The sequence below is a fragment of the Macrosteles quadrilineatus genome, unplaced genomic scaffold (assembly GCF_028750875.1).
Source record: "Macrosteles quadrilineatus isolate MER2022 unplaced genomic scaffold, UCM_ALF_1.0 Scaffold_9__3_contigs__length_116548681, whole genome shotgun sequence".
Lineage (NCBI taxonomy): Eukaryota > Metazoa > Arthropoda > Insecta > Hemiptera > Cicadellidae > Macrosteles > Macrosteles quadrilineatus.
In genome coordinates this window covers 61,751,336-61,768,631 of record NW_026542602.1, presented here as the reverse complement: position 1 = coordinate 61,768,631, position 17,296 = coordinate 61,751,336, and the positions used below count along the sequence as shown (strand labels likewise).

The following is a 17,296-nucleotide window of genomic DNA, read 5'->3' as shown; positions in this document are numbered from 1 at the left end:
GTCAACAAGGGCACTTACCCCTCAAGGCCGCACGCAACCCTCACTGATCACATAAAATCAATAACCCGTATTTGAGATACTTCCACCTGACAAAAAATCTAACGATTTAAAACTATCGAATATATTATCTATTCGTTAGCTATAAATCTAACTGAGTAGAGGTTACTTCCAGCACTTTTAAAAAACTAACGAATAATATAGAACGAGCTAAATGACGTTCCTTTATATTAAAGCTTTAATGTGTATTTTGTTGGTTTGGTCAATTAAATGCTCATTAACTGTGTAAGCATAGCTTCCTCTAATACAAAGCCGAGGGCGGGGTTGGTTTGTGGCAACGTCACAACGTCATGCCTATTTGTAAATTAAAGCAACGCAACAGCTGTTTCGGTTTGACAGGACAGCATTGTCGCCACTTTTGTCTCGCCACGGCCTTGTATTAGAAGAGGATATGGCGTAAGTATGATTATGGAACAAATAAACTGACAGATTGTTATTTTTCAGAAAAATCCTCAAGGAGGTTGGTAAAAGTGGAGATGTAGAAGCGGAAACCATGGCTATACTGTTGGAAAACAATTTGGACCCAACCCCCCACGATCCGATACTGAACATTTTCTTCCCAAGACTGCCGTACACAATACCAGACGAAGAAATTGCAAAACGTGATGACCTCAGGTTTGGAATTACTCTTTTAGTGGATCTATTTTTCTTTATGTTTGGTGAATCATTTCGTTTTACTATACAAATATTTCAACCTAAAATTAATTAATTATGATCATATCATATAATCAGTAGTATTTTGATTGATATGTGAATGTGATGTTAATTTCTAGGAAAGAGTGCATTTTCACCATAGACCCGGCGACAGCTAAGGATCTTGACGATGCAGTTTCTGCCAAGAAGCTGGAAAATGGTAATTTCGAAGTCGGAGTTCACATTTCCGATGTCAGTCACTTTTTACAGCCCAAGACGATGTTGGACCACAAAGTGAGCAAGAGAGCTACGACTATATATCTAGTCCAGAGGGTAAGTCCATTAATTACTAGTGATAAGATAAGTGATTAGAGTTAGCCTGTGAAGCATTGCACTAGCTCAAACGTAATATGCAAATGTAAGAAAGTAGTGTGGCATATTCTAAAGTTTTCAATTGTTTTTCTGGAGTTAAAAAGTAACCAGAAAAATGAAAATTCAATAGAAGGATTAACTGTAAACTACACAAATGCACATTTGAAACTGTTTGTAGGGTAATACATTAGGCCTCACATTTATGGTAAATATAATCATAGACAAATTAAATAGAATAAATATAGACTGTCAAAGGAAAGTTCCACGATGTGCCACTAGAACATGCTCAGTGTTCGATTCGCTGCCGTCGTCGGCTCCTCGCTGAATAATACCAGCATACGCTGCAGCGCTGTGTGCCTTAAGTACACGGAACTCCTAGAGGTGGACACCAGAACATATGCTAACCGCAGCACTGTTTTCGGTCTATATTTAATTCTTTTTGTTAATGATATAATAAAAGTATAATTCAGTAGTGCAGAAACAGGGTGGAATGACATAATTGTGTTTTCAGGTTTACCACATGTTGCCATTAGAGCTGTGTCAACTGTGTTCGCTCACGTCTGGTGAAGATAAACTGGCGTTCTCCGTCTTTGTGGAGCTCACTCCGGACGCTCAAGTCGTCACTCACCGGTTCGCTCGCTCAGTTATCCATTCTTGCACCAAGTTAGCGTACGAGCACGCTCAGGTGGGTGCATTTCGCTTTTTAATGGCAAGGAAAACCTAGAGTTTTTCTCTACAAAGACATGTTATTTAACTTAATGAGCTTTTGTAGGCTATTCGTTGTTTGATAATGTTTTGGGATTCGTAGTTATTAAGTTTGGATTTAAAATTTTTAATTTGACATTAGAAAAGAAAAACTAACTAATGTAGTTTTACTGCTTGTTGCGCTATATACCTAAAATTAATTGCTGTTAAGTGGAATAAATATAAGTACATTTTTTTCGTCCGGGGAAGTTTATTTAAATATTTGAGCTTTTTTCTCTGAAAGGGATAGATTTTAGCTATCTTACCCCCTTGTCTTGAGGCTCATACACCTACAACAAGGTCACACAACTTAACTTTTGTTTATCTAATCTATTTTTCCCTTGACTTATTTGTGTTTGTAATTATTTTTAAGGTATCTTTTTGTAGCCTTAGTTCTTACTGAGGTTCTTATCCTAGTCTCCAATCGATTTTGCCAAAATATTTTTTTCTCTCCCTGAGGACTTTACTCGCCTGCAAAATGTATTTGACACTAGATTGAGAACCTGTGCAAGAACTAGGAACTTTAAAATACAAATATTCCTTTAGTAAGTTACTTGAATTTTTCTTTTCTGAAAAAATACATGAATCAACTATTGCCTTCTCGTTGAATACAATTTTGTTTATAATTCAGTATCAGAGTTTGTGTTTTTCTACAGTGTGCAAACTAAAAAAACTGAGATACCAGTCGTAACTGGATGACTTTTCTAGATGGTGATTGATGATCTAGACAAGACCTTTACGGCTGAAGATTTTCCGGAAGTGAGCAACGGATTCACTGCTGAAGACTGTGCAGAAAGGATCCGTATTCTGTACAAACTGTCGCAGATCATGCGTAAACGCAGATTTGACTCAGGAGCTCTGCGTATCGACCAACCTAAGCTGTGTTTTCATCTAGACGCAGAAACACAAACACCTCTAAGCAGCTTTATATATCAGAATAAAGAGTCGCATAGGTAGGTTGAAGAAAAATGCAATAATTGAATAAGTAGTTATAGAATCATCTTATAAAAAGATAGGGCATTTGCCAGGAATTATTAAGGAAATTGACAGGAAAGCAGGCTTACCTTTAAACAAGTCCATAGAGACACATAACACATCACAAAATTTTGTGATGTGTTATGTGTCTCTATGGACTTATTTAAAGGTAAGCCTGCTTTCCTGTCAATTTCCTTAATAGTTATAGAATCAGTTTGTTTCCCTGATGCACTAGAGTATTTTTATTTTATCATCAGAGTTTTTTCACAAAAACAATAAAATACGGCTTATTTGTTAGCTTCTATCACTCATTTTTTAAACTTATAAAAATGTATACAGTATGAACTATTTTTGTAAAAGAGATAACACAGTTCAAATTGTGATTAGGTTTTATTACTACACAAATAATATGAATTAAATCTTATTTCTTTCTGAAAAATATATACAATACAGTGCAACTGCCTTGTAAATAATAATGTCCATTAATTTATTAAATTAACTATACACAAAGTGCAGCAAAGTACCTTTTGGAAATTTTAACTGGCAGTTTCAGGGTTAAGCTGTTGACTTATCCTTTATTTTACTGTATCAAAAATTAAATAACGATAGAATTTGAAAAAGTGTTATCCAATTCCTTAAGAATAAACAAAATCAAGAATATGCCTTTGAAATCAACCCTTTAACCATGGGAAGTTAAATTTCATCATTCAACTCCAAGTTGTATAATAAATACTTTGATTGTGTCCAGGTTGATTGAAGAATTCATGTTGTTAGCCAACATGACAGTAGCGGAACACATATATACAGCGTATCCTGACCTGGCTTTCCTCCGCCATCACTTACCTCCTAAACTAAACATGATGTTGGAACTGCAGAAGAGGTTAGTGTATCTCCCAGTGTATTTTAACATTTTAAGTTTAAGGGAAACTAAAGGCCCTAAAGAGCTTTTCTGGAAGTGTTAAGTTGAGCAAGTTTACTTGGAGAATTAAGAGTCCAACATAACTTAACAATGAAATTTTAAAGTTTTTTTTTCACTTCCATGTTTAATTTGTTGCTAGTTATCAAATATTAAAGAGCATAAAGTAGTTAAATTGAGCTTACAGTAAAGTTAACTTCTTACATAATATAGTTTTATGTTTTTACATACATTTTTTATACATTTTTTGTAACCAACAAAACACCTGTAAATATCCTAGGGTGTTGTACTGTTCTCAACGAACATGTAAATAAAGTATATTTCCTATCAAGAATGAGTGTAGAATGGAATTAAATGATCTGTGAAGCTTCGTTGTGGCTGAAGACCAGCTGTTTCTCAGCCAGTACCTTTTATTGAACGGCAAGAAGTAAATGTTTCTAACAGGTGGATGCCTTTAACCGACTGATTTAGTATTTGATATGTTAAAGGTTGGAGACGTATGGCATTCACCTGGATATATCTGATGCCGGGACGCTACACTCGTCCATGCTGAAGTACGGCTCGCCTGTGGAGGGAGAAGACGAGACGATCAGCTGGGCGAGGTACATCGTACTCAATCAGATGTGTGCCAAGCCTATGCTGGTGAGAATTGTTGCTTTCTGCTATGGGAGGTTTGCAGTCATGTTGTAAAAACTGAACAAAAATAAAAAATGTTAAGAATGAAATTGGCCGTTACTCAATTGATGTAAGCTTAAACAAAGAATTAATCAAGTTTAACCCTTTTTTAATCAATTCAAACTGAAATTTTAAAATACTTTACCCCCTTTTCAGTTTTAGTTTGCATATATACTCGTAAAAGGCTATGAGTCTCGTCAATACATTGTGCTATGAGAATTTGTACTGGCCTTTGAATCTGAAGGTCACTGGTTCGTGTCCGAGTGAGATCGTTCCAGACCCAGATGCCCTTGTCATTGGGATATAAATTAATGATGCAATAATCTAATAAAAAAGAATTAGGTTAGATAGTAACAATACCAGGGTTTGGACCGTTCCTTTTCAAACCGTAAAAAATGCCATTGGTTCAGAAAATACACAAATTCACTTCAAAACATGGAGAAAAAATGGAAAGAAAAGTTTTCTATCTAATGCTTGTTTGTTGTCCACATCTGTATCAACTTTGACTATTGATTCAGTATCCAAAAGTCACAATTTGATGCTAACACACAAGTTTGATCTACACAACCCCCTCCCTCTCTGAAAGTTGCTCATTCGTGTTTTATATTGAAATCAATTTCCTCTGTTAATGTCAGCGTACTTTGTGTTTTTTTCTGAACATTTTCACAGGGATCCCAACTAGAGAACAATCTTAATAAGATTCAATTAATTCATTTCATAATTCGTTTTTACCTCAACTTACATAGTATAGTGTCACACCATGTAGTTCAATGATTTAATTATCTTTTTGAAAATATTTCCATCACAAATAATTTTTGGAAACAGAAGAGAATATGTTTTGTTTGAAACTAATTCTTTGTTAGGCCCAAGTGATGTGTGTTACAACTGAGAATGTTACAGAGAGCGAACTACTTTTGTCCGTCCAAGGAGATACCAGAGTTGCACCACTACGCTCTCAACGCTCCGTACTACACACACTTCACCTCGCCGATTCGTCGCTACGCGGACGTGATGGTTCACAGACTATTGGCCGCATCGCTAGAGCTCACGCCTCCGCCTACTTGGTCTCATCTGGATAGTAAGAGGTGTGTAAAGGAGTCTTCGGGAATTTTATTCTCAATGCCTTTAGGATTTTTGTGTCTAAAATATGTAGGGCCTAGTATTATTCAAAAGTGTTGACATTATGTTGAAATTTTGAATTGTTTTAGTAAGATTTCAATTACAATATAGAAAAGATTAGGCTACTTAATTCATTAGTATAGGTAAAAAAATGCACATCTACATGAATTATTGAATTAAGAAGACCCAATCAAACCTAAATGAATGTTTAGTAAATTTAAGTAAAAGCCAAGAGTTTTGAATAAATAGATAATTATTATTATGCATACCTACCAAATAGTTCATTTAACCTTAACCCAGTTCCTTTTCTAGTTGATGGAAAAATGGTATATAGTTGGTAAGCTTAGTGGTTGTAATGATCAGAAGGTCGCCGATTCGATCCTGAAAAAAGTCGTAGCTTTTTGATGGTTCCAAACCCTCAGCTAGACCTTTTATTTTTGGGATTTTAATCAATTATCCTGACTAATAAACCAGCTGATCTGACTAATGAAACAGCTGGTCTTAGTCAGCACCAAAGCTACACAAATCATTTAACTCCATTCTACACTTACCTTGCGTTCATATTTAGCTTAAAATACACACCCAAGTGTATACGGCCTCCAAGAATTGGTAGTTGATGACTCTTTTATTAACTCATTTTTGCTTAACAATTCCTCATAGATGTTTCTGTGTTGATAGAATCGCCACGATCTGCAACCGACAGAAGCTGGCGGCCAAGGTGGCTGGTGATCAGAGCTCCCTGCTGTTTCTGGCCCTGTACCTGCGGGAACCTGTCGAGAGTCTGGCGGCTGTCATTGACGTCAAGGACAGATCAGCTGATGTCATCGTCAGAGACTTCGGAATCGTATTGCGAGTCTACACTGATGTAAGTGATCGTATGTGACTCAGTAGAATCTTGGTATCAAGTCTCTCATGGGGGTTATCAAGTAAAACTCGTTATCAAGGTTAACTTCTTATTGGGGTTACAGTAAGATGAATTAAGGGTCTTAAGGGAAAATTGCACTTGTTATTGGTTTCACTGTATTTTACCGAGAGCTCCACTGTATGTGTAGGATTTATAAATTCAAATTCTTCGTTTTGAGTCAATAATAGATGGCTTGACAATTTGATTTAAGAAATTATGAAAATAACAAATCTTTACAGACGCCCTTCTTTTGAATCAAGCTTCTTAACTTTGCCTCGTGCAATTTATGGGGAATAAACTCAACCTAACAAGGAAATGCTCCAAATCTGTAAATTTTACAAAAAATTTGACCATTTTCCATTATCCCATTTTCCCTTATAACCACTTCCCCTTATAAGAGGACCATTTTCCCTTATAAGTATTTGTGATTCTTTCACTCAAAATTGCTGATGCAGAAATGGGAAAAAATATATATACAGCGTGTAAGATTATATGTATGAAGGATTTAAAGTGAATGTCAGCTACAGCTAATTTACTTGTGTATTTGATAAATCAAGCGCTTTTCTCTTATTTCAGCCCCTAAAAGCCGAGGTTGAACATGTGAGTGAAGCCAACAAGTCCCAATTGTACATACGATGGGAGGGGATAGAAAAAGTACAACTGATTCAACTTTTCAGCGTCGTCCGAGTTTTGGTGTCACGAGATAAAAACGGACTCAAGCTGGCAGCTACTCTACTGCCTTCTGTTTAAATCTTTGACGATTTTGATTAATCCTAGTAGATTTGTACAAATTTCAAAGCTGTAAATATCCTATGGATGTTTGAATAATTAGGTAAAATACGATAGGTTATGGTTTGTTTTTGTTTTCATAGAGTGAACATTTATTTTAAAAATTAGGGAAGTTTAAGTTTTTGTGTACTTAAATTTACCAACATTGTAGAATGAGGATAGTATCATATAATCATAGACTTAATATAATCATTTTATGTTTTCACAACCTCTGGAATTAGTTTAGTATATCTGACATACTCTTGCCCACTCTATTATTTTATTTTGTAGATGTGTAAAAAGTCGTAGTTCCACTTGTAATAGTGTTCTTTTAAGAGTGATAGTATTTTTTTTATGATGGTGTGTTTTATTTTAAATTTCTTAAACCATATTTTTTACGACAACTGCTTTCACTTGCTGTGTAACTAAGTAGATTTGTAAATATTAAAAATTGTATATCTTCTCTCTATATTTACGAGATTTTAACTGTAGGTGTGCATTGTTTTATTTAGTACAAAGAGACTTTAGTTATTGCTTCCAAAAGTTTGGAATTATGTAGTAGTCACTCATCTTTACTAATGTAGTGGGCTATTTGCAAGTGTTGTAGGCAGTGCTCGATTTGTGGGGGAACACGGTGGAACAGAGGGTTCCGGTACCTCTCTTTCGGAAAGATAAAAATATTACTACTAACCACATTAAATAGGTTACAGTTCCCGCACCTCATTTTTTACAAATCGAGCACTTGGCTGTAGGTGTTAAAATGTAAAGTTTTAAATTTTCTTCTTTATTTGCAAAATATAGAATTTTTTTATTTATTGATCCTCACAAACTAGTTATGGCTTACCCGTTTGAATGGGCGTTTACCTTGTGTTTTGTATTTTTCAATGAAAAATACAAAACAGCTGCAATGTATTATACTGTATCTTGCTAGTTTAGGTTTTAATCATTGTCAATTCCAAGGTAATTTCTGTCAAAAATTATTTGATCATTTGACTGTAAATAATGTAGTGAAAATGTGCAGTGCAGATTTTCTTTTGAGAATTATAATTAACTATAAAGATATCTTAGATTGTACATTGACATCCTGTATATTATAAAAGGTTACAATGTAATTATATGAAGTTTTTTGGTGAAGATTGTTTTAGGCCTGTGGTTTTTTAAATGATTGTGTAGTGGATAGGTTTATCAACAAGCTTATCTTGATGAGGAAAATGCATATATAACACATAAATGGATAGAATTTTCAGAGCTACTGGCTCCTTCAGTAAAAGTTTTGGTTTTCTTAGTTCATAGTTTTGTGGTTAAATGAAAACTAAGCCTCTACTACTGAAGGAGCTGGTCGCACTGAAAATTCTATGTGTTTATTTGGTAAGCCTGCTGTTAAACCTATCCATAACAAAATTCATGAATTTATAAAATACATGACCAATGAATATGTAACTCCGTGGTACAGTAATTTTAAGATTTACATACGATTATGTCTTCTTCTATTATATTCCTCCTTCATATCTCAATAAGGTTGTGGTTTAAGTACTTGTAGAAAATGCTCAAACTTATTGTAAATATGTATAAAGTGTAAAACTGTCTTTTTAAACATTATTTATCCATCAATGTTGTAATATCGGTTAAGTCTTGAATCTTGCTGGCATGGATTGTTTGTTGTATTTGTGTGATATTTGTCATGAAATTTATCTTACTTGGAATCATCAAATCCATGTATTGTTTAGTTTAGCTTTTGTTACCACTGATTTGTATCATTGAAATTCTTCGATATTCTTTCTATCAATATAATTTCCCTACAGTTCTACCTGACAAAGTGAATTTCCTTACACTGATTACAGCATGCAAAGTAGCTAATTGCTGCAATTACTTTTGCCGCTCTCCAGTATTCCAACCAAACAACACGAAACTGTGTGCTTTTATTAGGCAGGTAATTTGTGTACGCTTGAAAATAAGTTGACAACACTAAAGATACAACTACGATCAGCTTGTGCAGCACTTCCCCTTTCGCTCAATGCTTGGATTCAACTTAACCTAAAAACGTGTTGTATAGTGTGTTAAAATTAGTGTTGTTTAAGTGGAACTTTGCTGTACACAAGAGAAATGTTTATGGACCAGCCGTAGGCGAGTGTGGAAAGTTTCTCGAGTGCAGCAAAGACAGTTTCCACTCCTGTTATAGATATTTTTCCTACAGATACTATAAAGCATATAAATAATTAGTCTTTCAAACACAGTACAACAAGTTTTTAGGTTAGGTTAAATCCAAACATTGAACAAAATGGGAAACACTGAACAAGCTGTTCATTGTCGTAATATCTTTAAGTGTTATCAACTTATTTTCGTATTACATGCCTAATAAAAGCACGCTGTTTTGTGTTGTTTGGTTGGAATACTGGTGTGCAGGAAAAAAACTGAGGCAAAAGTAAGTAGAGGCAGCAATTAGCAACTTTCTTTGCTATAATCAGTGCAAGGAAGGCCACTTTGTCAGGTGACTGTAGGAAATAACTATTATGATGTGCTGGATTGCATTTATCTAAAACAGGTGTTAATAACCATTAGTGAAATTCTAAGTAATTTCAACTATATGTTCTTAGCAGAATGTTCTTGGCAATATGGAAGAACATTGTTTTTACACACCTGGAATTCAGGGGCACTCCTACATTGCTAAGGGTATCTATTTTATTAATTTGGCGATTCTTTGTTGGGCAGCTACGTTGGCATTTCGAAAAACCAAATACTATATCTTTACAAACCTGTTAATCAATCATATCCCCAAATTTGAAAAATTTTTTAAGGTTTATTACATTTCAATGTGCTTGTTATTTAATTTAAATAAGTTAATAATTATATTTATTGTCTTTGAAACATCTTTTTTAAATTAAAAATCCCCTTTTTGTTAGTTCTGTCTACTCATTTCCACCAGTGTTACCTCAACCAATTCTTGTACAAATGCACCACATAAGCGTGATATCCAAATATTTTAACAATTTAGAAGGAAAAATAAACGATGATTGGGTAAGATAAGTTTATAATCAATGTTTGTCATAGAAGAAAAAACTAGTATTTTAACATTTTAAGAGGGCAAAAACTCACGAAAGGCGAAGATAGGCTTTAAACAATTTACATTTTATAAGTAAGAGCTGTTCCTGTGTAAAACTCCATATAGCGCATAAGCCGCAACAAAGGCCTACGCCCTACTAGGCCTCAGAGCTGCAAATGGTACAACTATGTTTAGCAAGTTGGGAGCTGCCTTGTTACAGCTTTTGCAAAAACTAAGGAGCTACATGCATAAATGGGCCTTATTTAAAAAACGCTCCTAGTACTTTTCAAGAAAAAAATCTTGGCAGTAAAATTATTTTGAAATAATTAAAGATTGTGTGTACCATTAAAAAATCAATTACTTAGAGAAAACACTACCATTAAAGCGGTTTGATAGAGCGAAGAAATTACAGTACCTAATTAAGGCGTACTTTATTTTATTTCTTTCCAGAGAGGACCAGATCAAAGTTACTGGACCACGCAATGTTTACTATCCACTAACTAAATTTCCTTTGACATTTTATTGTTAACCGGCAATTTAAAAAAAGTATGTTTACTTCTACAAGGACATAAAAAATAACTACCAGTATCTCAAATAATTTTTTTATTCTCAACAAAAAAATTATTATAAATAGAATTAAAGTATCACAATTGAGTAATAATAAGTGTACATTTTAGTCCAGCGATAGATTTTCATTATCTTTACAAAATTTTATAGGTATTGTTTGAGTAAAGATTGCAAAATTATTTCCATTAATTACTCACTCACTTTTTATTTACTATGTTCATAATGAATGGGTAATAACATAATTGCAATTTTGAAAAAATAGTAGAATTTTGTGCATAACCAGACCAAATATACGATACATTTACACTATGAGGCCTTAATTATAAAACCCTTATCACCATATTAATATCTAATATATACAAACAAAACAAACATATACGTTATAGGAATATTTAAAAAACATTACAAAACAGCAGTATAAATATCTTAAATAATAAGGCTATAATTGAGAAATATACATTTCCAAGTAAAAGAACAATCAATGTATTCTAAGCTTTTAGCTACAAAATAATTATGAAAAATACAAACTAAGTAAAAAGACATTAAAATGTATATCAAATAATTTTTAAATATAAAATTAATCTTTCCAGGTTACAGCCTCAAGAACGGTTTTATTAAAATTGCATGAGAAATGCACAGAGATGGCAAAATTTTTCTTGCACATTGTGAATTAATTTGCTACTTAAATTTAATTTAACTAACATTGTTATTTCCATCTAATATCCAAAAGCTATACTTCCCACTTTGCACTTTTAGCTTTAATTTTCTTAGGAACATCAGTTTTATTTATTAGTTACACCGGGAATGCCGTAAAACTTAAATAGAACCATAATGAACCAATTTTATAAACACATAGTTAATGGAAAAACATAAAATAATGTAAAAGTTCTCAAATTGAGTGTTACTGAACTAATTTTGAGCATAAGTGGCCAAGACCAATTTCTGCTCTGAGGAAGATATTACTTTCCCATTTCATGATATGAAATTTTTATGGGGGAGTGAGCTGGTCTAGCTGTAGAACTAGAGCATAGAACTTTATTCCCCGAGGTCCCGGGTTCAAATCCCACCAATTGCCAACAAATGTTATCTTGGAGATAAAAGCTGCAACCTCTAGGCCTAGTCTGAAGTAATGTGAAAAACAATTTCGGCCTATAGCCTAGTAAAAAAAAAAAAAAAACATTTTTACCTTTCATAGATCATTGCTCGTTGACTCACAATGTGTTGATAAGTTGATAATAATCAATCACAACTTCCTTTTCAAAGCTTTTTGACAAATAAAATTTTAAAACTTATAGTTATATCCATTACAATATCCTTAACAATATATCGTACAGAAATACCTAACTTTGTACATATGCAACAATTACAACTGATAAACAAGTTTTGTGATGTATAAATATATTTTACATACACTAATCAAATTTAATAAAATATTTTCCTACTCAAGAATCTTTTGAATAGTGATTTTGAAGCCCAGTATAAAAAGTTGTTCAAACTATATGAAAGATCAAGAACAAAAATCATTGTTAACGAATCATACCAAGAGTCATCTACTCTTGATTACACTTGAGTTCTTATCACATCTGTTAGCACTTACAGTTGATTAAACCTAACAGAACTGTACAAACATTTGATGCCTTTCAGACTAGTTGATAAACGAATACTGAGGTTGAAAAACAACTCAACAAAATCTTAAAACTCAAGCCTTCAAACAGCAAATCAATAGTAAAAAATAGTCGATCCCTTCACCACCACTGGAAGGGTGCTTGAAATAATGTCTTGATTTTCTATAGGTTTCTAATGAAGTAAGGTTAAAGCAGATTTTTGTTTTCTTTATTAAATCACTTTAGTTATATCTGTTGTTCGTCCACCTTTTTATTGACTAAATAAAGACCAAAATGTGTTATTCCCATTAATTTATCTGTTTTTATAAGATTGTATATTTTTAAAACCTGGCAGTGTTTAAAACCGTAGTGTGAACTTGTCACTGCTAACACATTTCTTCACTTGCTCCTCCATTCACATTTCACAACAAAATTATCACAGCCGCTAATGGTGATGTCCTTGAGTTAGGATCACAGGAAGAATCGTTCCCACTATAAGAGCAAACAGCTGATTGGGTTTGAAGGTCCCGTCTACGCGTGACGTCAGCTCGGGTAGGACGTGAACAGTCGCGACATACAAGAACGTCCCAGCACTGAAGAGCATTGCAATGCCCGTCGCATTCACCGAGTGCAGCGTTTCCTTACCTTCCTGTAAAATTAAGGTTATGTAAGTTGGGATTAGGGTTTAACTCTCTTTTTTAAGCATCATTTAACTATTAACTGTCATGCTTGTATATTTGTAGCTATTTTTAGCAAGCTGACAAATTATCCTGGTAAAATAATTCAAGAATAAACATTTGCATTAACTTATTTTACAATAAAATATGATAGAGGGGGAAAAAATTTCCCCTTCACGAAGCTAAATCCAATTATTGATCCGCACTTACCTGACCGATGCCAAAGTATGTGACGAGCGCTAGAAGTGGAGCCGCCAACGAGAAGACCAGCAAATGTCGACGGATCCGCTTGCGATCGATACCTTCGTGCATCAGGAAAGTGACCAGCCCGAAAGCAGCTGGTGCCTTGAAAAATTTGTTATGTTTTTAAATTTCTCTAGTATATATTAATGCAAGAGGTAATAAATCATGACCTCGAAACAAATTTAATAACAAATTAAAACATTTCAGTCATTAGCTGCAAACCTCAATTATCTACATTTATAAACAGTCTACCTTGTGAAGCATGATGGCGATAAAGACGATCATCTCAACATCGGTCTGCGTAGTAGTCGCCGCTGCGCCGAGAGCTACACCGTCCACCGCTGCGTGCACCACTAGACCAACTGTTGCCGTCACACTAGCCCGGTGTCCGTGACCCAGCGGTCCTGCGCCACTACCACCCACCTCGACGTCTACAAAGATACACTTGTAATTTACTGGTCTAATGTGAATGAGGATTAACTTTTTAGTAAAAAAAAATAAACATATAAATCTCATGGATGGAAAATAATTCCTAGAAATGAGTTGAGATTCTATCGTATGGTCAGATTAAATGAAAACAATAAAAAAATAATAGAGCAAAAGTTCTTTTACTCCTTTTCACCTAGTCTCTTCAAAGAATAATATCCATCAACATGAAGTCAAGTCTGTATTCATAGTATGATTGGCACATCATTCAAATTTTTTTAGAAGAATAAGAATCCTCTAATGTCATTAGACACGAGAAGTTGCAAAGCTAAAACTAAAAAAATAACAGGAATCTTGGGGTCGTGAATATTTTCAGTTAAACTGTATGTAGGCCTATCACAGAACAAATAAAACTTGACATATATCACAGTGGGCTTTAGCCACCTAAATTTTTACAAGGTATCACCACCTTCTACCAAGTTTCGAGCTTTAAAGCTTGACAGCTCTGGAATTAGAAACAAATGGCCCCAAAAGTAAGACACGTTTTCTACCCTTACGAATTATCAATTCTCACTGAATGTTCAATATTAGAACAGTGTGTCAACTTCACTAGGGCCACCTAATCCATATCAAATATCCACAGACAATAGTCATTACTAACTCAATAACACATAGTAAAGAATACTAACCTCTGGAGTAGGCAGAAGAACATTGGTCGATAAGTAGCATCAGTATGAACCCAGCCACCAGGGAGAGACCTATCAGAGTGTGTAGATCGGCAATCTCCGTAGCCTCGGACATAGTGACCCCTTCTCCTGGTGCTGTGTGGGCTGGGGAAATAACACATAGATAATTAGAGCGCTACGGAACATACAATGTAGGCCTACTTTGTTTCACAGTGAATAATCCAAACCATACTATCAACGGTTTCACTTTAGAGAAGTGACTACATCTCTCTATAACAAAACAGTTACACAAGCGAGAATTGAATACAATATTGTGGTTTTCGAGACTGTGTTCTTACAGAATATTGTTTACCTTCAAGACAATCATGTAGTTAAGGGTGACCATGGACGCCCAACTACAAAGCAAGAATTTTGGAATCTACATCCAATGTTAATGATATGACAACACAGTATTGATTGTACTGTTGTTTTTACAACCATAAATATTTTAAAATTTCATTGTTTTGTTTAAAATGTGGTGTATGAAACGCAGGGCGGATTTCCCAAGAAAATGTTTTGTAAAGTCAAACATCTAATTATTTACGAACTAATAGCCTACAGTTATTACTTGGGCTGTATTTATTGTTATGATTGCTGCGATATTGTTATGAGTTATGTGTTATGTTAATATTATTTAACTGTTAATAGACGAGGGTTGTTTGTAAATTAAGATCTCCATCAAGCTACCGTCACAATTATGTAACCTAGGTTAACGTTGTGATTCTTTCTTCATCCACTACTGTTTTATCGGTTTCCACACCTCTGGCAAAATTAGTTTTGACTCAGTATTTGGAAACGTACTAAAAGAAAATTGAGAAGTATGAATAGCTTGATGGGTTTATTATAGAAACATCCCCCATTAGATCGACAATCTCTCTTTTGGTACTGTGTTCTGCAGGCAAAATTTCCTTAACTTTAACCTCTGCTTTAAACCTCCAAATTCCATTCCACTCCTTGCACACATTTACTCACTCCAAACGCAATTCTTCATCCACGTCCGTTAACTGGCGATAGACTTCAATAGAGGTTGACTAGCGAGATCACAGAAATAAAATTTAAGTTTATGGTTTATGCTTGACAGGTGTGTAAATTTTATTCACAACGTTCACAAATAGTAGACAAAACTAATTGTCCACAGGGGTGTGGACCAACTAGAATAGTACCAACTAGAATAGTAGTGGATTAAATAGTAGTGGATTAAATAAGGAATACAGCATTGGTGTCATATTCTAGCTTGGATGCGACGGGAGTTGATAGAGACTATAATTATACTATAAACAAGACAACCCTCCCATTACCCACAACATTGCAATATTGTCTGATTAAAAGAAAATTAAATGAGAGTTTACAATTAGTTAAGGCCTAAATCATAAAGTTAGGATAAAGTTAGGTTCAGGTATTCAGCAATGGCTATGTCATTTATCACTAGCCTATATATTTTAAACATCAGGATCATAAATCATTGATAATATTAGTTGGAAATAAAGTTATTATTAGTTTCTATGGGTAAAACTCATATTTAACAAAGTATTTTTCATTTTTCGTCATTAAGGCATCTTTTAAATACAACAATAACATTAATTACCATGTGATGCTTGACCAGAAGTGAAAAGAGAACGAATGCCTTCTGGTATGATAACAGCCAAAGCGGTGCCAACAAGAAGGCCAGCTCCAAAAACAGAAATCAGGTGTAGCTTTGCCTGGGAGGAAAAACAAATTATGGTTACAACAAAATATTTTAGAGCAAAAGAAACAACTCGTAGGATCATGTCAGAAAGTAGAAGGATTGTTATGATTATCATAACCACGGGTCACACTTGGTTGGCATCAGTGACGAATTAAAAGAAGCTACTACTATTAGCTTAATGTGATCACAACATTTGCAGCTGGCACCACCAGTCTGCGAGTATTTGTCAGCGGCTTGCGAAGTCGGACATGCTGACAGTTGATAATTCAACTTTTGGTAGCAAGGTAGCGGCGACTAGAAATCACATGATCACTCACACTCGCTGGTGCTAGCCAGCAGCATAGTGTGACCACCTCTAGAAGCATGCCGGCGGCTACCAAAGCAGCACATGGTTTCTTGTGAACTTCTTTAGCCTAGGGTTCCCTTTTAAAAGGTAAAAAAACGCCTCTGGCGTAGAAATCACACAAAAGAGATCGATACCTAAGTATGATGACTTGCTAAATAGTGAAAGAGAAACTCCCAATCTAGAATAACTAACTTGTAGAAGGCTAACTATCTCTGTCATTAAGCTGAGGCAGAAAGCAGGCAAAAAGCTTTAAATTAACTTAAGTTTAGAGAAAAATTGATTCTTGATGCTTTTTGCCCTCAAAATATTGATGATTTTGTGATGAAGCTATCGAGTGTGCATCGATGTTTGATATCGATGTTACGATCAGCGGTGAACATCTATGATTCTCATTCCCTATCGATATCGATGGTGATATATAGATGCTCATCCCTATTTACTGATTTAGGCCTAGGCCTACTTATGGTTCGCCAGCTTTAAACTTATTGTTAAGAAATAAGGAAGAATCGTATCTGTAATTTATATTCATACACAAAATTAATTTGGATCTAGAATACTTAGTTTTTAATTTATATGTTAAAATTGAGATAAAATGTAAATATAACCTTACCTCAGAGAGTGTCATAACCAAAGGAATAGATCCTGCGAAATAGCTTCCAGCTAACATGACGAAAGCAAGTAATACCAAAAATGGTGTTTCATCCATGATGATAAAAAACTTAAAAAGGTATGCTTAAAGTAACTAAAATCTAGCTAATTAAACCAATATTACGTGTACATCATTAACAACAGACAACAGTGGTCGTGGACGCAGCCAT

General features: G+C 34.4%; 2 protein-coding genes across 2 annotated transcripts in view; one reads left to right on the top strand and one right to left on the bottom strand.

The window, feature by feature from the left end:
* The window catches only part of LOC129003499 (DIS3-like exonuclease 2), a 25,014-nt gene extending 14,971 nt beyond the window's left edge, over positions 1–10,043 (top strand). The window contains exons 3-11 of the mRNA XM_054431794.1: positions 502–672; positions 831–1,023; positions 1,574–1,747; positions 2,515–2,759; positions 3,530–3,661; positions 4,186–4,339; positions 5,273–5,457; positions 6,170–6,356; positions 6,972–10,043. Coding sequence (XP_054287769.1) covers positions 502–672; positions 831–1,023; positions 1,574–1,747; positions 2,515–2,759; positions 3,530–3,661; positions 4,186–4,339; positions 5,273–5,457; positions 6,170–6,356; positions 6,972–7,145 — 1,615 coding nt within the window. The 3' untranslated portion in view covers positions 7,146–10,043. The remainder of the gene's footprint in view (positions 1–501; positions 673–830; positions 1,024–1,573; positions 1,748–2,514; positions 2,760–3,529; positions 3,662–4,185; positions 4,340–5,272; positions 5,458–6,169; positions 6,357–6,971) is intronic.
* An 807-nt stretch (positions 10,044–10,850) lies between these two features.
* On the bottom strand, positions 10,851–17,296 carry LOC129002120 (zinc transporter ZIP9-like). Its single transcript, XM_054429699.1, has 6 exons — positions 17,089–17,296; positions 16,031–16,145; positions 14,410–14,550; positions 13,547–13,725; positions 13,262–13,396; positions 10,851–13,023 (listed from the first exon to the last, which is right to left on the bottom strand). Exons 1-6 carry the CDS (start codon positions 17,182–17,184, stop codon positions 12,820–12,822), a joined length of 870 nt encoding a protein of 289 aa, XP_054285674.1. The 5' UTR covers positions 17,185–17,296; the 3' UTR covers positions 10,851–12,819.

Bases quoted from the DNA above. Each gene is read 5' to 3' on its own strand.
- LOC129002120 (XM_054429699.1), bottom strand. From the start codon at position 17,184: ATGGATGAAACACCATTTTTGGTATTACTTGCTTTCGTCATGTTAGCT. The intron at 13,726-14,409 runs GTTAGTATTCTT...GTATCTTTGTAG, and splicing joins TTCTTCTGCCTACTCCAGAG to ACGTCGAGGTGGGTGGTAGT. The intron at 13,397-13,546 runs GTAGACTGTTTA...AAATTTTTCAAG, and splicing joins TCGCCATCATGCTTCACAAG to GCACCAGCTGCTTTCGGGCT.